The 25,774-nt window shown below is 44.5% G+C and overlaps 1 protein-coding gene across 1 annotated transcript in view; it reads right to left on the bottom strand.

The window, feature by feature from the left end:
• CUL1 (cullin 1) overlaps positions 1-25,774 on the bottom strand; it is a 106,794-nt gene that overhangs the window by 68,102 nt on the left and 12,918 nt on the right. The window contains exon 2 of the mRNA XM_060021057.1: positions 50-350. Coding sequence (XP_059877040.1) covers positions 50-189 — 140 coding nt within the window. The 5' untranslated portion in view covers positions 190-350. The remainder of the gene's footprint in view (positions 1-49; positions 351-25,774) is intronic.

Below are 25,774 nucleotides of genomic sequence, written 5' to 3'. Positions count from 1 at the left end.
AATAATCAAAATCCTAAGCAGATCGATCACAGCTCAAGCAGGAGGATACGTGTAGAGTTCCATGTATCTGGATTTCGCCATACTTTGTCTGGTATACACTTGCTGGATTCCAGCTCTGAGGTCGTCCCAGATCTGATCAAGGCCAATCTGCTTCAGTCCATGGGGATTCTGACTCCTGTTGGATGACATTGTTGAATAATATTCTGAAGTCGTCCAGTGCAGCAATCCTTATTCAAGGTACAGCTACTTCTCCATTAGATGAAAATATACAGTATCATTCCAAATTTATTCACAGCAGTTCAGAAAGGACTCCTTTAAAGGCAGAGAATGAAATCTCATTGCAGGCAAACCTGAAGAAGAAATAAAGGGAACTAATTAATCCTTTTTCAACATCCTGCATTGGGGTGGGAGCGGGGGTGGGATAGGATGCCTGCCACATGGCAGAAATAGTCTGCAGGCCTCAGCAGGTACCACTCTAATCCAGAGAGTGTTTCTCTTTCTGTGTGGAAACACACTCATATTACATGGTCTGTGCTTACGGAGACGCTTAGTTCAAAATCATTATGACTATCAGTGCTCACAAGAAAAGCTGGGTAAAATGGACACAAGCACAACCAACACGTTACTTTGCAGGCCTTCTAAAGGTATCGAAACTTAAACTATATTACTTGACCTACGTAACAGAAAGACAAACTCAAAGGGGAAAAGGCAAAGGAAATTTCCAGAAAGAGAAACAAACGTAGCTAGTACAAAAAGCCAAACATTCAATCTCACTAGTTACCTGGGAATTTAAAACACTTTTCACTTCGCATTTGGCAAAATGCAAATGTTGAGGCTGAAGGTGAGGGAAGTGGTCACTCTGCGCCGCCCCCCCCGCCCCCCGCTTTTGGTGCCGAGCGCCCAGTGGCTCGTGGAATCTTAGTTCTCCGCAATCAGGGATTGAACCTGGGCCCCGGCAGTGAAAGTGCCGAGTCCTAACCACTGGACCGCCAGTGAATTCCTGGTCACTCTCTTTTCAGAAGGGAACTGGGCAAGAATTACCAAAATTTAAAATGCTCCCTCAATTTAGGGAGACCTGGGTTTGAAGCTCAGCTCCATACATACAAATACGTGGTCTTGGGCAAGTTACTTAACTTCTCACTGCTCTAAGCCTCAATTTCCCAGCCTGCAAAATGGGGGCAAATCTATTTAACACACAGTGAACATGTGACAAGTGGTAATGGCGATTATTTCTAAGTGAATGAAGCTACTGCAAAATACAATTTATAATGTCTCAGGACTATGGATCCACAGATAAAGAACTTCAGCTATCCAATATTGTATTAAGTCAGTACTTCCCAATACAAAACATTACAGACATACTTTAAGGACTGTCTATGTACATCACATTGAAATGTGGAGGCTTTTTTTTTTTTTGGTGGTACGCGGGCCTCTCACTGCTGTGGCCTCTCCCGTTGCGGAGCACAGGCTCCGGAAGCACAGGCCCAGTGGCCATGGCTCACGAGCCCAGCCGCTCCGCGGCATGCGGGATCTTCCCAGACCGGGACACGAACCCGTGTCCCCTGCATCGGCAGGCGGACTCTCAACCACTGCGCCACCAGGGAAGACCTGTGGAGGCTTTTAAACAAGTATTTGTGGTGCAAAACTAGGAAACACTGAATTATTTTAATGGCTCCAAAAAATAAATGTTGTTGGAACGTAAATGGAATCTGGAACAGGAAGAATGGGCCGTCAAAGTCTGCAAGGGATTCAGTGCGTCCTGCATCTTCAACGGCATTATAGAGCTCTCCGTAGTCTAAGGCACATTTAAGGACAACATAGGTCACGCATATGGATTAAGTCTGAACTTCGGAAGCATAAATCATCTCTAATATTTATAACCTAAGCTATGGGACTTAATATTTTATGAAACCATGACATCATTCCTGATCCTGAAAATATTTTATGTTATACATTCAAATAGGTATGTCCAAATGCGAAATATAACAATGTCTAACAAGAACGAATCCACAAGTTTTAAGAAACTAACAACTCAGCAACCGCTTTGCAAGTGTTTCCTAATATAATTTCAATCTGCCTTGGATGGTACATACTAACGCCCCACCTGACAGGAACTGGGGCACTGCGGACTGGCAGCGCCACCCGACAGCGTCCCTATTTAAACCTACACTCCATTCCCTACCACTTACTTAGCTTTTCCCTAAAGGGAAATTATCACTTTAATTTCCCAGACTCGCAATTCAGGTAATTCTATCTTAGACCGTAAGCTTTCTCAGACCCATCTAGATGCTCTATTTACTTCCTTTTCTTCTCTTCTAATTTCTACCGGCAACTGAAAATGTTCAACTTTCTCCATTTTTTTAAACTCATGTTTTAAAATATTTATTTATTTATTTACTTGGTTGTGCTGGGTCTTAGTTGCGGCACGCGGGCTCCCTAGTTGTGGCATACACGCGGGATCTAGTTCCCCGACCAGGGATGGAACCCGGGCCCCCTGCATTGGAAGCGCAGAGCTTTAACCACTGCACCACCAGGGAAGTCCCTCGACTTTCCCCATTTTTACCTTTACCTCACCTTATCATTTCAACTGGGTACCTTAAAAAAGTAAATTCAATTATGACACATAAGCATAGGACGGGGATGTATGAACCCTTCTTTCTTCAAACCTCCACAGGCCAGTCACTCACAATGTTCATCTCCAGCCCAGACTTCTCTGAACTCCAGGCCTACCTCTGTATCCAGTTCACGTCTTCTCCCATGTCTCAAACCCAGCAGATCCGCAACTGGACTCAGGATCTTCCTCCAACCTCCATTCTCCACCAGTACTGCCCACCTCAGTAAGTGGCAACTCCACGTACCCACACACCAGAAACCTGGGAATGACTCTAATGCCTTATCCCTCATCTTTCACATTCAGCTGCTACAGATTTCAACTCTCAAGGTCATTTCAAATCCACTCACTCATCTCTATTTCCTCTTCCAATAACCATCACCATCCTCTCTTACCTGGACCACTGTTTTCATAGTCGGAACTGGACTCCCATACCTCCCAGTATTTATGTCACGCGCCATCTATTCTTCACACAGCAGTTGAGTCTAAAGCTGCCACTCTGACTAGGCTGTCGTCCTGAGAGCAAAGGCAGCCGCAGCAGAGAAATCCTCACTACGGCAGAGTCACATCTCTCTCCTCGTTTGCCTCTTACAAAACTCCCCCTTCACGCCCCTGGGGACAGCCACACAGACCCTGTCCTCCGTTCCTGGACGTGCCAGTCCCCTTTCCACTCCCGAACATCTGTGCACTTGCTGCTGCTTCTTCCCGGAAAGCTCCTCTTCGTCAAGTTCTCTTCCAGCCACAGAAGACACACTAGGGAACTCCCAGGCGAGGTTCAGGTTCACCCATTTCCAGGCCTTTCCCGCCTTAACTCTCACTCAGAGTCGACACTCCACAGCTGTGTCTTTACTGGGACTCTCTCCCTGTACCGGTGTGAAGGATCCCCAGGCACAGAGGCCGTCTCTTCACTCACCACAGTGTCTCTGAGCCCACTTCAGAGCAGGCGCAGAGCTCCATCAATGTTTCGCATGAATAAACGAGAGAGTAAATTAAGGAATCGATGAGTTACATGTTTTGAAAGGATTTAGAAATAAGGAAATACCAGCATCATGGAGCATCTAAACTCACCCCAAATCCCCCTCGAGCATCTCCACAAATTCTATCTTGTTCCCTTTCAACTTTTTCCTTCAAACACTAGATTTTAGGCTAAAATTTATTTCTTGCTCTTTCACTTAGTCATGTTTTGTATTATCCTGGTCACTGCAAATGTATACATATTTTAACACAGTTTTTTTTTTTTTTTTTTTTTTTGCGGTACGTGGGCCTCTCACTGCTGTGGCCTCTCCCGTTGCGGAGCACAGCCTCCGGACGCGCAGGCCCAGCGGCCATGGCTCATGGGCCCAGCCGCTCCGCGGCATGTGGGATCCTCCCGGACCGGGGCACGAACCCGTGTCCCCTGCATCGGCAGGCAGACTCTCAACCACTGCGCCACCAGGGAAGCCCTAACACAGTTTTTAAACAGACTTATGTTATAGAAATCTAGTGACCATTAATATTTATCTAACAAATATTTAGTAGGAAGCGACCCTGTGCCAGGCACTGTCCTCTGCCTTGGTTAGGTACTGTTAATAGTAAATCAAAGCAGACGTGGTCCACTTCCATAACACCACTGCCATGAGATAAAACATCTAAGGGGTTAACATACACCTTTGGTATATAACCCACTTGTAAACTGGAAACTTTATGTACCAGGCATTTGTGCCAAAAGTGTTTGCTCACAAGAGCCGATTACAGTCCCAGACGATTAGAGGTTTAATCTTAAAAGATGGTTCTGGCCCTTCCTTTTACAGATGAAGAAACAGACTCAAAGAAGCAATCAGAGCTGATCAAGGTCACAGTGCTAGGAAGTGGCAGGACCCCAGGCCAGAGCTCTGGATTCTCAAGCCAGTACTCCCCAACACTCTAGTCTGAACTTTAGATTCTTTGATTTTTTTTTTTTTTTTTTTTTGCGATACGCAGGCCTCTCACTGCTGTGGCCTCTCCTGTTGCGGAGCACAGGCTCCGGACGTGCAGGCTCAGCGGCCACGGCCCACGGGCCCAGCCACTCCGCGGCACGTGGGATCCTCCCAGACCGGGGCACGAACCCGTGTCCCCTGCATCGGCAGGCAGACTCTCAACCACTGCGCCACCAGGGAAGCCCAGATTCTTTGATTTTTAAGGTGTCAATAAACAGGGAAACCACTAACAGAGCCATAAGAAAAATAAACAAACAAACAGATGCACCAGTTATCTATTAATCTCACAAACCCAAACAGCTCCAAAGAAAACAGTTGATAGTCTGAAAGAACAAACCAGTCTTAATCGTATCAATATTAAATCTATTTAAATATTTTGAAATTTAAGAAAGTTGGGTTGGGGGAAAAAAAAAAAAAGCCTGACTTTTTAAACTAAGAACACTGCAAATATCAGAGCAGTATAAAGTCAGGGTAGCACTTGTCATACCAACCTCACCCCGAACCCTGCCCCAGAGGCAAGGTTAAGATACAGCAAATAAAACGGTCAGTGATTCTCCTCACAATACCTCGTTGTCCTCACGCAACATCAGCACCCCAGTGTGCTCTTTCCTCCTCGTCGTGTACATCTGATTCCAGTTATAAGCTTACTCTGTCAAGTCACTAGTATCCTAAGACCAAAAACCACCTTTTCATGTTGAAATGTCAAGTCTACTTTATTATGCACGTTCTGTGTCTAGGTCTACGCGTGGAAATCTGGTGCTGCAGCAGATCTCAGCTTATGTGGAGACCAGGCCGAAAAATCAGCCAAGTATTCTACTCCTGCTTTCAGGTGCTTTATTGTTTTCCCTTTGAAACTACTCATTCCCTGTTTCTCGTTGTCTCCACTGAGATTCCAAAATTCATACAGAGTTGATCCAAGGTTCACAACAATTCCCATGTCCTTATTGACTTAACTGAGAAGTTTGAAGAGGACAACCTTATCTTATATTTTTAATATCCCCCAGCGAGCCTCACATTTATATATTTAACATTCATCACTTACACTGCAACAAACTAAATCTAAAGGGAAATGTTAAACGTCAGTACATCAGAAAAAGGCCCTAAAAATCAGGTCACATGCTGACAGCAGCTGACCTGCTGGTCTCAGGCTGGGTGCCCTGGAGCAGATGCTGGGACAGAGTTTGGGTGGAGGATGCTTCTTAGGGATGACACCTGTGAGGGGCAGGGGAGGAAGCAGGACTGGGCAGAGAAGGAAGGGAACTGTGAGGTGGTCCCCACCTGGCAGGCAGCTGGATGCCCAGCACTGCCCGGACATGGCACGCAGGGCTGCAGAGGCAGCCTTTCTGCTCCTGCCGGCTCAGTCCCTGCAATGGGCCAGGCAGGGCGGCGCTAACTGGAGGCCACCTGCTGACCATGCACAGGAGTCAAGTCTTTCCCTGACGGGGCACCTGGGTGGGGCCCAAATGGACCCAAGATGCTTTGCTCACGGAGGTTTCCACCTTGGGGTGTGTGCAGGTTTGTGTGTCTGGATTTCACCTGTTTATGCAGCACTCAGTGTCTGACTATAAAACTGTTTGGAGTAATAAAGTACAATAATAGAGGTACCCATAAAAGACTGGCTTAGGGGCTTCCCTGGTGGCGCAGTGGTTCAGAATCCGCCTGCCAATGCAGGGGACACGGGTTCGAGCCCTGGTCCGGGAAGATCCCACATGCCGCGGAGCAACTAAGCCCGTGCGCCATAACTACTGAGCCTGCGCTCTAGAGCCCGCGAGCCACAACTACTGAGCCACAACTGCCGCAGGCCTACAGCCCATGCTCCGCAACAAGAGAAGCCACTGCAGTGAGAAGCCCGCGCACTGCAACGAAGAGTAGTCCCCGCTCGCTGCAACTAGAGAAAGCCCACACGCAGCAGCGAAGACCCAACGCAGTTCCCCCCGCAAAAAAAAAAGACTGGTTTAACTGTCAGTGTTGAATTTTCAGGAATAAACCACTTTACAAACCGTATACCCTCCATCTCATAACCAGGCCATCAAAAACTATCAATAATCTTAATCCGACCTCATGAAAAGTCAGAGGCGTAAATGGCTTTGGGGTAAGGGCTAAAAATATTTTCCCAATAATTCACATCACAGAGCCAAAAAACTTAGGATGTCCAAGAAGCCGATATTAAAAACAAAAAACAAAACGAAACGAAATATACACTTAGGAAATCGGGTGGTTTTCAAAAGTACTCCGTTACAGTAGGTCCCTGGCATCACAGGGTTTACCAATTGCAGTGATGAATATCCAGGAGGAACACTCAAGATTTCGGAGGGAGAATCTGCAGATTTGCCACTTCACCATTTGGAAGCACAGGCCCAAGCACAGGAGACCAAGGCTCAGAATGCAGCCAACCAAGGGCAGGAACCCACGGCAGAGCAGGCTGTAGCGTCCCGCCCCAGAGCCTGGCTCAGAAGCCTGCATGAGAACACTGCTCACCCACCCGCCCTCCCTTCACCTTCCTCTCTCCCAGAAAGTAAGATAATGGGAGGAACCCAGGAGCCAAAATAAACAAAGGCATCTAACAGAAGGGAGGTTGTCTATTTAAGGCTTTGCCTCATGCAAGAGACTGTTGTTCCAAAGGGATATGAAAGCCAACAGAATCAATATTAAACAAGTTTTCTAACAATTCAAATCGTGAACGAATCAGCCTGCTTCTCAAGATTAATGGTGCATAAGATTCCTTCCTTGAGTACAAGTGTGAACTAACCAAATGACCTCCAAGAATCCTGCAAAATACATCCTCTTTGATATCAGTAATTCACAGTTTCATTAGTAAGGAAAGGGCTTTCTTAAAAGAGCACTTGTAACAGCCATCTACCGACGCTGACTGGAATGTCAACTGAACAGATCATCGAGGGAATCTGGGGAAATGCTAGCTTTACTGAAGCTAAATATTTTGTTTGCTACAAGACTTCAGAGGCCTTGATAAGTGAATGTGTCTTATGAATTTCCATCAGAAAAACAGGATAAAGCATCCCCTACTCAAACTGACTTGGCCAGAGCGTATTTTTTCCTGAACATATCTCAGGACTGGACTTCCAAGAAAACACTAATGTTTCAGAGAACAACATAACTTTAAAAAAAGGGGGTGGTGGTGGTAAATCTGTGCTGATCCCTACAGGGTCCTAACTCTCCTGGGATCAACCACACGATGTTCTGTAACGTTTCCATTTAACAATGAGATAAACCTCACTTCACTTAATGAAATACGCCTCACTGGTTTTGTGGGCATATACTATTCTACTGTTCATCACACTACCACCCCGCTAGAGAGCTTCTAGGTGTTGACTTTTTAACAGTTTGTAAGTAATACTGCAACAGGCAGCCTCCTATGGACTTCTCTTCTTTGAGCATACTTTGAGCATATATGATAAACACCCACGAGTATCTACAGGATAAATGGACCATGGAACCATTTACCAGGACAGAACGCATCAGAGGGAAGACAGGCGGGAGACAGTTCACTTTTGGACCCAGGGAATCTGAGGTGCTTGAGAGCTCATCTCTGATGGGCACTACTTCAGTCTGGGAACCAGAGTTAATCAGAGAAATTACAGAAAAAGATGGGCCCAAACTGAATCCTGAGGAACATTTAGAAACTGACTAGATGTTGGGGAACCCACAGAGTTCGTACCTGCAAAGTTACAGCCAAAAGCAACGAGACCTGTCCTGGAGGCCAGAGAAGGCCATGGCTGGCTGGGCCTAAGGAGGTCGCTGCCATTTACTTCCTGTATGACCTTGGGTAAATCACTTAGTATCTATGAGGGTCAGGGTTGAATGTGGCCACGCAGTGTTCGATAAACGCCAGCTGTTATTTTCATCATCATGACAGTATCCGAAATGGAGCTTCTGACTTTAGTTCTACGTAAGTCACTGGGGACCTGAGCAAGGCAGGTTTCACTGGTTTTAAGGAAGGAATCAAACTGGAGTGGGCTGGGAGGGACAGAAATGCAGACTGTCGTTAGGAATTCTGGCCATGGAGGCGTGAAGAGGCTGCAAGGGGATGCGACAACTGGGAAAGGCACGCATGTCCTCATCCTCTCTCCAGAGAAAGAGCGCGGGATGGGAGGGCAGGGGGCCGTGGCTGGGAGGGTGCAGCTGGGCGGCCAGGCCCGAGAGGGGCTGATGTGAGGTGGACGCACCGAAGGCCACGTCGCCTGCGAAAGGGTGACAGGGCACAATGGCCGCTGCAGGCGGGCTGAGCAGTCAGGCAGCACCGGGGGGACGAGCGGAGCCCCCAGACCGCCTTCGACGGGAGCCCATGGGATGCTGAGGAAGAGCGACGGCCACACCTCCGCTTCAGGGGCCTTAGGCTCTGAGGAAGAGCAAGGAGGAGTTTCCCATTCCCGGAATTGGGCTCCAGAAGGTTCCATGAGAACCAGGTGGGGAAAGCAGGGAGGGCAGGGAGGACCGGGGTAGGGATCTGGGTCGTTGGGGACAGACAATGCAGCTACGGGGGGTTAGTTCAGAGATGGGAGAGACCCTGGGGAGACACAAGGGGACTCAGGCCACTGGTTTCAGTAGAGGGTGGCTTCCAGTTTATGGGACGGGACCTGGCCCTCGGCCTGGACCACGTCTCACCAGCTAAGCTCCGTGCATGTCCCTAATGTGTTGTATTATTCCCCCAACAAGCCCTAAATACAGAACAGACAGGAATATAAGTTAAGACTTCAATGAACGTAACTGCATTTCTACGCTAGGGGAGAAACCCACAAATTTAGAAATAATAAAAGAATTGTGTCCCCTGCTCAATTTCACCTCCAATACTCAAAAAAACCCAGATACCACTTTTGTCTATTAATGCAGTACTGATAGTTGCCTCTGTTCCTATAAATTAAGACCAAACACACTTAGCAGATGCTTTTGCACAAGCCAATGTTGAATAGGGTTAAATAAACAACGCAAAATCAATCAGATCAGAGTTGTAACAGGAATACATGAAGCAGGGTTCTTCAAAAAGACCACAGCTGCTTCAGTTACGTGACTGCTTTGGAAAAAATGTAAAAAGATAAAAACAAAGCATGGACTTCAACTGTTACAGTATCTTCTAAAAATAAAGCATTAGAGTAAATGAAAATACAGTTAAAATTCACTGTTAAAAAATCAAACAAGGCGGCCAAATGTAGCTTTTCTAGTTTAGTAACATTTTAAATCTGATTAAAATGTGAATGATCCTGGGTATTACTCAGCAATTACTTATTTTCTAACACTTCTTAAAAGTATGCAGAATCCCCGGCTTTCACCTGCAGTGTGGCACATAAGATATGAAATGTATGATAAAACAGTGATTTAGACCTAGAGGAACGTTTGCCTATGCACACCAAGAAATATGCAAACATGCATTTGCCATATGTTTATAAGAACGAGAACAAAAACGCAAACCTAGAAACAACCCACACGTTCACCAACAGAATTCACAAATAACCTGTAGGACAGTCACACAATAGACCACACACAAATCAACTTTGGCTACTTCAACACAGATAAATTTTAGAAAAGAGTCTAGAGCGAAAAAAGTGACAGAGGAATCCATATTGTACGATACCATTTTTATATATGAGAGCTAAAGAAAACCAACAAAAAACATAGGAGAGAAAAGCCAAGGAACACCTGGGGCTGCCAGAAGCCGGAAGGCAAGGAAAGATCCTCCCCGACGGCCTGGAGGGAGCATGGCCCTGCCGAAACCCTGACTTTGGACTACAGTTTGCAGAACTATTCAGGTCATGAATGCATGGTCTTAAAACCGTATTAATGGGAGGAACCAAGATGGCGGAGTAGAAGGACGTGCTCTCACTCCCTCTTGCGAAAACACCAGAATCACAACTAGCTGCTGGACAATCATCGACAGGAAGACACTGGAACTCACCAAAAATGATACCCCACATCCAAAGACAAAGGAGAAGCCACAATGAGACGGTAGGAGGGGCGCAATCACAGTAAAATCAAATCCTGTAACTGGGTGGGTGACTCACAGACTGGAGAACACTTACACCACAGAAGTCCACCCACTGGAGTGAAGTCTGAGCCCCACGTCAGGCTTCCCAACCTGGGGGTCTGGCAACGGGAGGAGGAATTCTTAGAGAATCAGACTTTGAAGCCTAGTGGGAATTGACTGCAGGACTTCGACAGGACTGGGGGAAACAGAGACTCCACTCTTGGAGGGCACACACAAAGCAGTGTGCTCATCGGGACCCAAAGGAAGGAGCAGTGACCCCAGGGGAGACTGAACCAGACCTACCTGCTAGTGTTGGAGGGTCTCCTGCAGAGGCGGGGGGTGGCTGTGGCTCACCATGGGGACAAGGACACTGGCAGCAGAAGTTCTGGGAAGTACTCCTTGGCATGAGCCCTCCTGGAGTCTGCCATTAGCCCCACCAAAGAGCCCAGGTAGGCTCCAGTGTTGGGTTACCTCAGGCCAAACAACCAACAGGGAGGGAACCCAGCCCCACCCATCAGCAGTCAAGCAGATTAAAGTTTTACTGAGCTCTGCCCACCAGAGCAACAGCCAGCTCTACCCACCACCAGTCCCTCCCATCAAGCCTCTTAGATAGCCTCATCCACCAGAGGGCGGACAGCAGAAGCAAGAAAAACTACAATCCTGCAGCCTGTGGAACAAAAACCATATTCACAGAAAGACAGACAAGATGAAAAGGCAGAGGGCTATGTACCAGATGAAGGAACAACATAGAACCCCAGAAAAACAACTAAATGAAGTGGAGATAGGCAACCTTCCAGAAAAAGAATTCAGAATAATGAGAGTGAAGATGATCCAGGACCTTAGAAAAACAATGGAGGCAAAGATTGAGAAGATGCAAGAAATGTTCAACAAAGACCTAGAAGAATTAAAGACCAAACAAACAGAGATGAACAATACAGTAATTGAAATGAAAACTACACTAGAAGGAATCAACAGCAGAATAACTGAGGCAGAAGAATGGATAAGTGACCTGGAAGACAGAATGGTGGAATTCACTGCTGCAGAACAAAGAAAAAAGAATGAAAAGAAATGAAGACAGCCTAGGTGACCTCTGGGACAACATTAAATGCAACAACATTCGCATTATAGGGGTCCCAGAAGGAGAAGAGAGAAAGGACCCGAGAAAATATTTGAAGAGATTATAGTCAAAAACTTCCCTAACATGGGAAAGGAAACAGCCACCCAAGTCCAGGAAGCGCAGAGAATCCCATACATGATAAACCCAAGGAGAAATAGGCCAAGACACAGAGTATTCAAATTGGCAAAAATTAAAGACAAAGAGAAATTATTGAAAGCAGCAAGGGAAAAACAACAAATAACATACAAGGGAACTCCCATAAGGTTAACAGCTGATTTCTCAGCAGAAACTCTACAAGACAGAAGGGAGTGGCATGATATACTTAAAGTGATGAAAGGGAAGAACCTACAACCAAGATTACTCTACCAGGCAAGGATCTCATTCAGATTCGATGGAGAAATCAAAAACTTGACAGACAAGCAAAAGCTAAGAGAATCCAGCACCACCAAACCAGCTCTACAACAAATGCTAAAGGAACTTCTCTAAGTGGGAAACACAAGAGAAGGACCTACAAAAACAAACCCAAAACAATTAAGAAAATGGTCATACGAACATACATATCGATAATTACCTTAAACGTGAACGGATTAAATGCTCCAACCAAAAGACACAGGCTTGCTGAATGGATACAAAAACAAGATCCATGTATATGCTGTCTACAAGAGACCCACTTCAGACCTAGGGACACATACAGACTGAAAGGGAGGGGATGGAAAAAGATATTCCATGCAAATGGAAATCAAAAGGAAGATGGAGTAGCAATGCTCATATCAGATAAAATAGACTTTAAAATAAAGAATGTTACAAGAGACAAGGAAGGACACTATATAATGATCAAGGGATCAATCCAAGAAGATATAACAATTTTAGATATATATGCACCCAACACAGGAGCACCCGAATACATAAGGCAACTGCTAACAGCTATAAAAGAGGAATTCGAAGGTAACACAATAATAGTGGGGGACTTTAACACCTCACTTACACCAATGGACAGATCATCCAAAATGAAAATAAATAAGGAAACAGAAGCTTTAAATGACACAACAGACCAGACAGATTTAACTGATATTTATAGGACATTCCATCCAAAAACAGTAGATTACACTTTCTTCTTAAGTGCGCATGCAACATTCTCCAGGATAGATCACATCTTGGGTCACAAATCAAGCCTCAGTAAATTTAAGAAAACTGAAATGATATGAAGTATTTTTTCTGACCACAACGCTGTGAGATTAGAAATGAATTACAGGGGGCTTCCCTGGTGGCACAGTGGTTGAGAGTCCCCCTGCCGATGCAGGGGACATGGGTTTGTGCCCCAGTCCGGGAAGATCCCACATGCCGCGGAGCGGCTAGGCCCATGAGCCATGGCCACTGAGCCTGCATGTCCGGAACCTGTGCTCTGCAACGGGAGAGGCCACAACTGTGAGAGGCCCGCGTACCACAAAAAAAAAAGAAATGAATTACAAGGGAAAAAAAACATAAAAAGCAAACACATGGATGCTAAACAATATGTTACTAAATAACCAAGAGGTCACTGAAGAAATCAAAGAGGAAATCAAAAAATACCTAGAGACAAATGACAATGAAAACACAACTATTTAAAACCTATGGGAGGGGCTTCCCTGGTGGCGCAGTGGTTGACAGTCCTCCTGCCGATGCAGGGGACATGGGTTCGTGTCCCGGTCTGGGAAGATCCCATATGCCGCGGAGCGGCTGGGCCCGTGAGCCATGGCCACTGAGCCTGCACGTCCGGAGCCTGTGCTCCACAACGGGAGAGGCCACAACAGTAAGAGGCCCGCGTACTGCAAAAAAACAAAACAAACAAACAAAAAACCTCTTAGAGTAAAACAGAGGAAGAACACTCTTTGACATAAATCACAGCAAGATTTTTTTTGATCCACTTCCTAGAGTAATGGAAATAAAAACAAAAATAAACAAATGGGACCTAATGAAACTTCAAAGCTTTTGCACAGCAAAGGAAACCATAAACAAGACGAAAAGACAACCCTCAGAATGGGAGAAAATATTCGCAAACAAATCAACAAAGGATTAATCTCCAAAATATATAAACAGCTCATGCAGCTCAATATTAAAGAAACAAACAAACCAATCCAAAAACGGGCAGAAGACCTAAATAGACATTTCTCCAAAGAAGACATACAGATGGCCAGGCAGCACATGAAAAGCTGCTCAACATCACTAATCATTAGAGAAATGCAAATCAAAACTACAATGAGGTATCACCTCACACCAGTTAGAATGGGCATCATCAGAAAATCTACAAACAGCAAATGCTGGAGAGGGTATGGAGAAAAGGGAACCCTCTTGCACTGCTGGTGGGAATGTAAATTGATACAGCCACTATGGAGAACAGTATGGAAGTTCCGCAAAAAAACTAAAAACAGAATTACCATATGATCCAGCAATCCCACTACTGGGCACATACCCAGAGAAAACCATAATTCAAAAAGACACATGCATCCCAATGTTCACTGTAGCACTATTTACAATAGCCAGGTCATGGAAGCAACCTAAATGCCCATTGACGGACGAATGGATAAAGAAGATGTGGTACATATATACGATGGAATATTACTCAGCCATAAAAAGGAACGAAACTGAGTCATTTGTTGAGACGTGGATGGATCTAGAGACTATCATACAGAGTGAAGTAAGTCAGAAAGGGAAAAACAAATATGGTATATTAACGCATGTATGTGGAACCTAGAAAAATGGTACAGATGAACCGGTTTGCAGGGCAGAAGTTGAGACACAGATGTAGAGAACAAACGTATGGACACCAAGGGGGGAAAATCATGGTGGGGTGGGGATGGTGGTGTGATGAATTGGGCGATTGGGATTGACATGTATACACTGATGTGTATAAAACTGATGACTAATAAGAACCTGCAGTATAAAAAAACAAACAAAGAAACAACTAATACTAAAGTTTCTTTGGGTTATTTGTATGGAAATATGTTAATATAAATATTTCAGACATTACATGAAATTTCTAAAAATCTTATATGTTCTGGTATAATGTTATAAGTCATAATTCTAGTTATTACTTTAAGATGTATATCTCAGAAATAACTAAATTTCCTTGTCAACTGCATTATTATGAACTTTCATCAAATCTTTAACCGTGGTCATTTTTAAGTCTTTTGTCATTTACAGACAGTTCTGGGTGTACTCTGATGCTTTCGAAAAATGTTCCTATAAAAGGGTTTCATCTTCAAGGAATTCATGGAAAAGACTCTGACAAGTACAGGTTTCTGGTAACTGGCTATACTGCTGAACTGAATGAAGAAGCATTTTCAGAACTCTAAGGAAAACTGATGAGTTCATAGAAGTGCTAACAAAAGATCAAGATGAAAAAACAATTAATTACATGGGACTGAGTGAACTGATGAGGATGATTATAATTTTCGTGACTTTCTGTTTGAATAAAAAAAAAATCCCCCCAAAACAAACAAACAAAAAACACAGGAGAGAAGGCTCGCACTCCCCTGACAGAATAGGAGGAAAGCCTGGAAGGTTCGGCTCACGGCTGGGGGAGGCACTGGCACCCGGGTTTCCTGGCTCATGTTTAAAACCAACCAAACAACACCCGCCACCATCCTCGTCAGATACTCTTGTGGGTGAAATGATACGATGGCTGGATATATACTTTAAAATACTGCAGAAAAAAAAGCTGAGTGATAGTTACACTGTAGTTTCTATTTTCCATAATTAAAAGCTCTGCAAACCTACACAACATATGAAGTACAAATAGAAAGAAAAGCAAGAGGACTGGGTGGGGGGCGGGGACGTGAACTTTCAGACACGGATGTGGGTGGAGATGGGACTGGAACGCAGCACAGACCCAGGGAGCAAGCCCGCACTGGACACATCCTATTCCACAGGGCCGGGGGGTGGGTTCCCTACAGTAGTAGCTTCCCACTTGCACCCCTGGAAATACTGTGATGTTTAATCATGATCTAGTTGATACAAAGAAATCTCAGTGCCACTTAGAACTGAGACTGGAAAGCTCCCAACCTGAGAAATTCTTAAATTCTATTAGAAAGTCTTAAATTCCATTAGAGTTTTAAATGAATGTAACACCTGAGAGGCAGATGCAGTCAACCTGGGTTTGACGTGCACCCCTGGGATCAGGTAACACCGAAGCTTCGGGCTATACACTTTGCAGACAGTTCTGGTCAGGATTTTACTAGACTTCTACACTCTCACTTTGGTAATTCCGGCGGCACGACCCTCTGTGCACCTGCCACTCCAAGCTGCTCCTGAATCCAGCTCTCCCTCCTACTCTCCTTTCCCTGACCTTCCAGAGACCACAAGTTCACATGAATAAAACGGAACACCTCCCTCTCCGCCTTTCCTCCACCTTAGTTAACAGAAGCCTCAGCTGCCCGATTCAAACTCCTGAGGGTGATGAAAGCACCACTTGCTAACGGCAGACACATCTCCATTCACACACCACCCCCCACCCAGCCCCTCCCCGACACTGTAAATTAAGGGTCATGCTTAGCCTCTAACTAACCCTCTTTCTGTATTTCCCATCTTGGTAAGAGGTCAGCTTTGATTCCTCTCTGTTCTTACCCCTGATGTAAAGTCAGTTCCATCAACTCCCTCTTCTTCTTTTAAAATTTTATTTATTTATTTTTTGGGCCTGTGTTGGGTCTTCATTGTTGTGCACGGGCTTTCTCTAGTTGCAGCAAGCGGGGCTGCTCTTCATTGCAGTGCACGGGCTTCTCATTGCAGTGGCTTCTCTTGTTGCGGAGCACGGGCTCTAGGCGCACGGGCTTCAGTAGTTGTGGCATGTGGGCTCAGCAGTTGCGGCTCGTGGGCTCTAGAGCGCAGGCTCAGCAGTTGTGGCGCACGGGCTTAGTTGCTCCGCGGCATGTGGGATCTTCCCGGACCAGGGCTTGAACCTGTGTCCCCTGAGGATTCTTAACCACTGCGCCACCAGGGAAGCCCCTTCTTCTTCTCTTGAATCATCCACATCTCTTGATATCCACACAACTCCTAGAGTCCAAGAGGTATCACCGTCTCTCACTGGGGTCCCTAACAAAAGTCTCTTCACTGCTCTCACCCTGTCCAGTTCACCCTCTACAATGGGGCCCGGGGTTAATTTCTAAAATACAAGCAGCCTTTCATTCTGTTAAATGAATTAACTCCACAACCACCATCTACACTTTACCACAGTGATGACCACCCCGGACAGTGTCCATCAAGTGGGATTGCTTGCTGCATGTCGGTTTACTCGCTGTGTAAAAAAGGACCCAATATTTTCTGTAGGTCTCAGTGCTTGACCCTGTGGCAATATTAGTGGTGATACTTTTTCTCACTGAATCCTTACAATAACCGTACTCTCTGCATGGTACTATCAATTTCTTACAAATGAGGATACTCAGGCTTGAAGATGTTCAATAATTTGCCCAAAGCCACTCTGCTAATAAGAGGCAAGTATTCACACCCAACTATCTGGATTCCAAAGCCATGTTCTTTCTGTCACCCGCCCCTCCATGTTGTTTCCACAGGAAGGTGGAGATTTCTTATTCCACTTCCTCAAAAAGTGTGCTATGAAGACTTACTCTCCAATTTGAAATTACAACACGAACCACAGGAACCATGCAAAAAGGCCAACTGAAAGCTTCATGACCCAAGTGTGTAATGACGAGCCCAAAGGACAGCAAACCCACAGGTCAAGGAAGAGCTGGCCAACTCAGGAACTGGACATTTATTCATACTCACATACTTCATTTGAATATTCATTTATTAGTATTTGAATGTTAATTATTAAAAATTTTTCACTTTTTAAATCAAAGGAATCTTAAAGAACAGGGGCTAATATCTTGTAAATGCAGACCAGGAATGCGTGCATTCAATAATTAGGGGTCTACTTGTACATCACCAGGAAGGGCATTTACTACCTCGGATAAGCCTACCTTATTTCACTACTGAAACACAAGGCTTGCAAAATTTATACTTACTTATATTATAAAATTTAAATATATTATTCCATTTCTATATATAGAACTAAGGGAACAATTACAATTAAGTTCAAACAATTACAGTTGACAAAAGCATAAAAAAGTTCCAATTCACATCTTAATAGATGGCTTTCTAGAGACTTTAACTGAGTTTCTGTCTCCACTTAGTCATTCAAAACCTTTAAATCCGCGGCTAGAAAGAGAAGCAAAAACACTCACCCAGACTGGACGCTGGTTCTGCTTTTTCTCAAGCAACCAATTCACAGCCAAGTTCCCAAGACCTGAATGTATCCTAAGTGCTCGAATTGCCTTGTTTATGTCTTTACTCAAAGCTAGTGATTAACCATTTGGGCCATTTAAACACCGGGTTTAGTTAACATAAATTTACCACGTGACCCATCAATTCCTCTACGAGGTATTTACCCAACAAACAAGACAACGTATGTCCATCCAAAGACCCGTACAAGAATGTTCACAGCACATTATTTATAAAAGCCAGAAAGTGGAACACCCCCCACATGTCCACTAACAGGTGAACGCATAAGCAAAGTAGCCTAAAGTCATATAAAAGAATACTCTCAGGCAATAAAAAGGGAAGTACTGATACACACCACAGCACAGACAAACCTCAAATACATTACGCTAAGTGAAAGCCAGAAGAAAAAGGCCACAGGTTATACGATGCCATTTACTACATGAAATGTACGGCACAGGCAAACTACAGAGGCAGGAAGCAGACTCGTGCTTGCCGGGGGTGGCGGGGATGGAGAGCGCGGACAGCCACGTGGGGTATTCTGGGTGATGAAAATGTTTTCAAACTGGATTGTGGTGATGGCTGCACAACTCTAACTTTACTAAGGATCACTGAGTTATACAAGTGAATTTTACGGTATGTGAATTATACCTCAATAAAACTGTGAAGGAAAAAAAGACAGCTTTAAAGCGTGCTAGCTATAAATCCTTCTGGGTCAAATTCAGGTCATTCACAGAAAGGAATGTATCTTTACAAAACGACCAGGTTCTGCATATGTAGGAGCCTTAGCATGAAAAACAGTATTATTGGGTGTTCTACTGGAAAGAAAGCTTTATTTAAGAACTGCTATTTAATATGTTACCAACAGAGGGGCTCTTATTCTCCTGCAACACAAATCATTTAAAAGACAGCTGGAAGCACCAGCGGAGCTGCCGCACGGCAGAGGGCAGAGGCGTTTTACTGCCACAGTAAAGATAAAGACAGAACTGCAATAGAGTTCAGAGGGTCTAGAAGAAGTCATTCCAGCTACAATGACAAGAAGTCTCTACACACATGTGCTCTGAACGCTTCTTAGGAAGGATCTGAAGGGCAGCAGAGGAACAGGAAGGGCGGCCAGGGAAGAGCGGGAGGCTGAGCGTGGGGTTCAGGCTGGAAGCTTCAGGGGCAGGAGGGCAGGTTTTCAGTAAGAGGACGTGAGGCCCTTCTTCTTTTTGGCTGCGCAGCTTGAGGGATCTTAGTTCCCCGACCAGGGATCAAACCCGGGCGCTTGGCAGTAGGAGTGCAGAGTCCTAACCACTGGACCGTCACGGAACTCCCACGAGGCCTTTATTCTTTTTTTTTAAATTTTTTAATTTAATTTTATTTTTTTATACAGCAGGTTCTTCTAAGTCATCAATTTTATACACATCAGTGTATACATGTCAATTCCAATCGCCCAATTCATCACACCACCATCCCCACCTGCCCTCGGCTTTCCCCCCTTGGAGGAGGCCTTTATTCTGAGTGGGCGACAGAGGCCTGCAAGGTTCCAGGGCAGGGAAGTGACATGACTGCCGTGATTTTAGAAACATTCACGTGACAGCTCTCTGGAGTTGGAGCTGGAGCTGGGGTGAACGGGGACCAAAGGTCAGTGACACTAACTAACTTAGAGGAACAGCAATGGAAAAAGAAAAGGCCAGATGCTTAAAACCAAACCAAGCAGGGACGATGGGAACGTGCACCAGAATGGGTGGCACTGGTGAGGAACGACACAAGGATGAAGAGGGCGCCTCTCAAACTTGGACTTTCACATCTCCAAAAATGTACCTCTGGATTCCAGCATCTGACGGACACTGCATTACAAAGTCAAAATGACTTAACTATTGCTGGCGGGGATGTTCACCGAGACAGACGGCGACTGGCCACATCTAGTAACACCACAGGTGCACTGGCCCTTCCACCCAACGATCTCACTTCTAGGAATCTATCCCCAAGACAAACTGGCCAAAAACTACAAGAAGTTGTAAACTCCTCAAGTTTAGTCACGCAAAAGACTGAAAATCCACCTAAAAGCCACCAGCAGGGGATGGAGCACTAAATGATGGCCCATTCACATCGCGGAGCATCGTTTATGGTGCACCCACATCACGGAGCGCCGCACAGTTATGGAAAAGAAGGAGGGCGACCCCTACCCACTGACAACACAGTGACTTCCCAGTGGACACAGTCGCTGAAAAAGGCAAGGTTCCCTGCGTGTGTGAGGGGAGGGGAGTAAATACTAACACTCGGATAGATCTCTATTTTTCTTTTCGAAGAGAAACAAGTGGAAGATAAACCAAACACTAATACAAATGGTTACCCATGGACGGAGGAGAGGGGTGCAGGTGAGATTCATTGGGGGTCCGCGGATAGAACTCGGGGGTTGCAAACGCGGGTGGGGAAAAAAGTACATCTTATCTCCCACTCACCTCTGACTGAAACCTGACCACTCCTCCGATTACGAATGTAGGCAGCAGCCCACAACAGTTTTAGCAGGACCTCTGGCTTTGCCACCAGGAAATCACAGGTATTTTCATTACTCCATGACAGTTACTGCCAGTATCATTTCTGCTCATCAATACTGTGGAATTACAGTAGCCTGGCATAAAAATTTTTATACCTCAAATAGGAAATATTGGACTCCCCTGGTGGCGCAGTGGTTAAGAATCCGTCTGCCAATGCAGGGGACACAGTTTTGAGCCCTGGTCCTGGAAGATCCCACATGCCGTGCAGCAACTAAGCCCGTGCACCACAACTACTGAGCCCACGTGCCTAGAGCCCGTGCTCCGCAACAAGAGAAGCCACCGCAATGAGAAGCCCGTTCACAGTAACGAAGAGTAGCCCCCGCTCGTCGCAACTAGAGAAAGCCCGGGCGCAGCAACGAAGACCCAACGCAGCCAAAAATAAATAAATAAATTTAAAAAAACAGGAAATATTTAAAATACGTTAACATGTAATTCTCAGGGGTGAAGTTTGCTGTTCTTTGTTGGACATCTTTCATGACTGAGAAAAGCAAAAAGTTACACTGTAAAAGTTATAAAAACATCTATCTGTGAGCCATAGTTGGCCTAGAGGGTCTCAACCAATTGTGCTCTCTGCTTTAGGTAATAACTGGCAACAATAGAATTGTAAATAAACAGGAATTCACAAGCACGAAGTCTCATGGAAGTTCTGGGTTAAGTGATGACCATCTAGACATTCATACATCTGTTATTACAAAATTCCTTATGTCACTAAATTGAACACTCATTTAAAAAAATTCTCATGCTGGAAAAAACCCAGGGGTAAAAGTGTTAAAGAGAAACAACCCAAAAGAAAAAGGTCATATTATTAAGATAAACTGGTAAGTTATGTGAAGAAGTCTGAATCTAAAGAGAAGATGAGAAACTTAATTTTAGATATGATGAACGGGAAGGAATTAAAAAAAAAAACCCAAAATGAAAATGCTCAATCAGGCAGTTTGAAAATACACAACTGTAGCCCAAAGGAAATCGCACCTGTAGAAAAAAATTTGGTAATCTGCAAAAAGGTAAAACTGTCGGCATTAACGTGGATAAAATCTTCACAGCATAAGGGAAGAACGTAACAGCGACGAGAACTCAAACCTGTATTTACAGGACATGGGGGAGCCCCCCTCCCCCTGGCCCCCCAGGAGAGAGGAGTGCTGCGAGCCGGGGGGACACAGGTGTGAGAACCAGAGGCCAGAGAACAGAAGCTCAGGGAGGAGAGCCGGACGAAACCTCTAGTCCTCGACAGGCTCAAAGGCTGCGATCAATCAGGGAGAAGGTCTAGGATGAAAGTCGCTGACTGTAGCAGGCGCCAGGAGAAGGTACCTCTGAGAATGCAGCTCCAGAGTGGGAGCCAGCTGCAGCCACGTGGAGACGCCCCCTAACGGCCGGGAGAAGGTGCCGGCTCCGCTGCTGCTGGGGCCCCTGGAAACCTGCCTTTCCTGACACCCGGTCTCACAGGAGGACCCAGGACTAGCTCCATCCGCCATTACACAATGCAAGTGAGAGACATGAGTGTTCCTTTTAAATCCTAAGGCCAGATACAAGCATAACTGTTACAAACTTTTATTTGAATACAACATGACAACTATCATGTTTCAACTTCTAAGACAAATCACATAACCTATTCAAAAATAATATACAACCAATGATAATTACAACAGCTGTCTCATAATAAAACTTCTGTGCAATGTCTCACAGTTGAACGTATGAAACCTTGAATTCAAAATCTGATCTGAAGTTCATGCTTCCCACTGCCCTCTTACAGGGGTCCCCTTGGTGATCTCAAGATGACCCCCAACTCCAATCACGCCCACATGGGACTGAGAAAATACTACACCGATTACTACAGAGAACAGACAAATCCAGATGACCCAAAACCAGGGAGCACCGCTAGTCGGATTCACTTAGAAGGGCACACTTGGTTCCTTCAGTGCCAGCTCTAATTCTGTTAACTCATTTGAAACTAAAGACCCAAACAACTTTCCAGGGCTGTTAAAGGGTTTTAAATGAGACATCGTATGTAAAAAGGCCTAGTTCTATGGCTGGTACCTAGTAGGAATTTCCCAGCCAATAGCTCTTTTTCTCCCTTCCTTCTCAAAAAACAATAGTGTAGTAGGAGGTGAAACCATCTAACTCACCTGATCTTGGTCAGAAAATGATTAACCCATTAAATGCAAGGAATGCAAGGACACTTTTGGCATGTTGAACATTCTTCATGCAATATTTGCAAAATCTTCCTTAAAAAGAAAAGTAGAGCAAAACTATAAAACTCCTAGAAGACAACACAGGAGAAAACCTGGATGACCTTGGGTGAGGTGTGACTTTTTAGATACAACACCAAAGGCAGGATCCATGAAAAAAATCACTGATGGGATGGATGCACTTCACTAAAATTAAAAACTTCTGCTCTGGGAAAGACACTGTCAAGAGAATGAGAAAACAAGCCACAGACTGGGAGAAAATATTCGCAGAAGAAACATCTGATAAACAACTGTTAACCAAAATAATACAAAAATTCTTAGGACTCAGTAAGAAAACCACTTGATTAAAAAATGGGCCAAAGTCCTTACCAAAGATATTCAGATGGCAAATAAGCATATGAGAAGATGCTCCACATTATGTCACCATCAGGAAAATGCAAGTTAAAATAATGAGACACTACTACACACCTATTAGAATGGCCAAAATCCAGAACACTGACAACACCAAATGCTGGTGAGAAGGTGGGGCAACAGGGACTCTCAATCACTGCTGATGGGAAGGCAACACGGTGCAGCCACTTTGGAAGACAGATTGGTGGTTTCCTACAGAAATAAACACTCATACCAAGCAATTCGGCCATTAATTGTGCTGCTTCGTATTTACCTAAAGGAGTTGAAAACTAATGTCCACACAAAAACCTGCACACAGATCTTTATAGCACCTTTTTTCCTAATTGTCAAAACCTGGAAGCAACCAAGATGTCCCTCGGAGTGAATGGATAAATAAACTGTGGTCCACCCAGACCACGGAATACTACTTAGTACTAAAAAGAAATGAGCCATCAAGCCATGAAAAGACATGGAGGAAACTTAAAGGCATATTATTAAGTGAAAGATGCCATTCTGAGAAGGCTATATACTGTGTGATTCCAACTATATGACATCCTGGAAAAAGCAAAACTAAGGAGACAGTGAAAAGTTTTAAGTGGCTGCCAGGAGCTTGGTGGGGTTCGGGGTGGGGAAATAAGCACGCAGAGCCCAGAGGACTTTTAAGGCAGTGTACTACTCTGTGCGGTACTGCAGTGATGGATACACGTTATTATACACTTGTCCAAACCCACAAGATGTCCACCACCAAGAGTGAACCCTCATGTCAACCATGGACTTTGGTGATTATGATGTGTTAATGGAGGTCTGGTTGTAACAAATGTACTACGCTGGTGGGGGATACTGATAACGGGGGAGTCTGTGTATGTGCTGGGGCAGGGAGTATATAGAAAATCTCTATACCTTCCTCTCCATTTTGCTGTGAACCTACAACTGCTAAAAAAAAAAAAAGTTAAAAAAATCAAAACAAAACAATAAAAGTAGAGGCTCACTTTTGATCTTTCTATTTTGCTCATGAAATAACTTGCATTTTATAATCTAGAAAACATGAGTAAACAAAGAGCTAGTACTGAATATCAAATACTGTATTTGCTTATTTTTCTTAAATGAAAATTAGGCTATTTTGATAATTATCGCTACCTGAATAATGGATATGTCAATAAGTAGATTTTACATTTATACCTGTTACTGTAAAAATGTAAAGTATATCAATAACTGGTTCTTCTTTGTAAACAAAATATCTGGCCCCAGACCTTCAGACTTTAATAGAAGTAAGACTTCTGATTCATGGGCTCTGCTCTGTGGTTGGAAGGCAGGGGCCTAATTCACAGCTAAATCCTCAGCACCAAACATAGTGTCCCGACACACTGCAGGGCTCCAGAGAGACTGGGGAAATGATGATTCCAAATATTTTGGGGACACGTCTGAATCACTGATGACACATAAAAAAACCCCAAACCCAAGACTCCCCTGGTGGCGCAGTGGTTAAGAATCCGCCTGCCAATGCAGGGGACACGGGTTCGAGCCCTGGTCCGGGAAGATCCCACATGCCGCAGAGCAAATAAGCCCGTGCGCCACAACTACTGAGCCCGTGTGCCACAACTACTGAAGCCTGCGTGCCCGAAGCCTGTGCTCTACAACAAGAGAAGCCACCGAAATGAGAAGCCCGCGCATCCCAACGAAGAGTAGACTCCGCTCGCTGCAACTAGAGAAAGCCCGCGCACTGCCAAAAATAAATAGATTGAAAAAAAAAAAACCCAAACCCACCCAGCCCATCAGCATACAGAACTACAAAGAAGCATGCTAGAACATGTTAATTACATGCAATTTCATTTTCTCCCAGCACAGTAACAGTACTGAGAAAAATGGGGAGAGGGGAGGCACACCATTTACGTTATGTATAAAACTTAAGAGAAATTATTCAAACAGGCGATAAAAACTGTAAAACTGATGGCTTGGAAAGGGAAGAAGCAAGGACTCACCATCCTGGGGCAGGATGTGAGCACATGTATTTAAATCTTCACGGTTTGTCTGATGAGTTCTCCCACTTCCTAAAGACTAGCAGAGCTTTGAAATTAGTAGGCCCTCAAACTTATACTAAACGAGGCAACATAGCTGCTTTCTCCTTGAGATCAACCTTTGTCCTTCTAATTACATAAATACAGAAATATGCTAATTCAACTCATTCCCCCAAACACAGATACAATTTTATAATCATGAGAAATTTTGGATGCCATTAAGTATGGAATTTTCTCCTATGAGCATCTTAGGAATTAGGATACAATTTTTATTCTTGGTACTTGAACAACTAATTAATAAGTGTTTTCAAATCCTAAAAATCCAAATACAAGCACTCAAAGCTTTAAGTACTGTCCAAGTTATAACTGAATCTTAAGTCCATTAGAATACAGATTCTTCCTATTTTAATTACTATGTGCCTTCCAGTGGGATGACAGGAGCACCACTGGTATAAACTGCTTTAGGAAGCTTGAAGGTGACCCTAACCTCTTACTATTTAGCAGGTGTCATGCAGACTGACTGGTTCGTCCACATAAACGAGCTTTACCTGTGAAGGACCGAATTTCAGCTCTCAGTTTCAGCACAATGCTTTTATAGGGACATTTATTCAATGATCTAGCCTGGTGCTTGCACGTATTTCATTTCCAAGCATTTTCGTTCACTTTAAAACAAGGAAATACAGTATTACATTTGATCATTATCTACACCATGCATATTTTTCAAATTCAGG

Source organism: Delphinus delphis, chromosome 9 (assembly GCF_949987515.2).
Source record: "Delphinus delphis chromosome 9, mDelDel1.2, whole genome shotgun sequence".
Classification (NCBI taxonomy): Eukaryota; Metazoa; Chordata; class Mammalia; order Artiodactyla; family Delphinidae; genus Delphinus; species Delphinus delphis.
The sequence above is the reverse complement of the archived record's forward strand: the minus strand, read 5'-3'. Positions and strand labels throughout refer to the sequence as shown.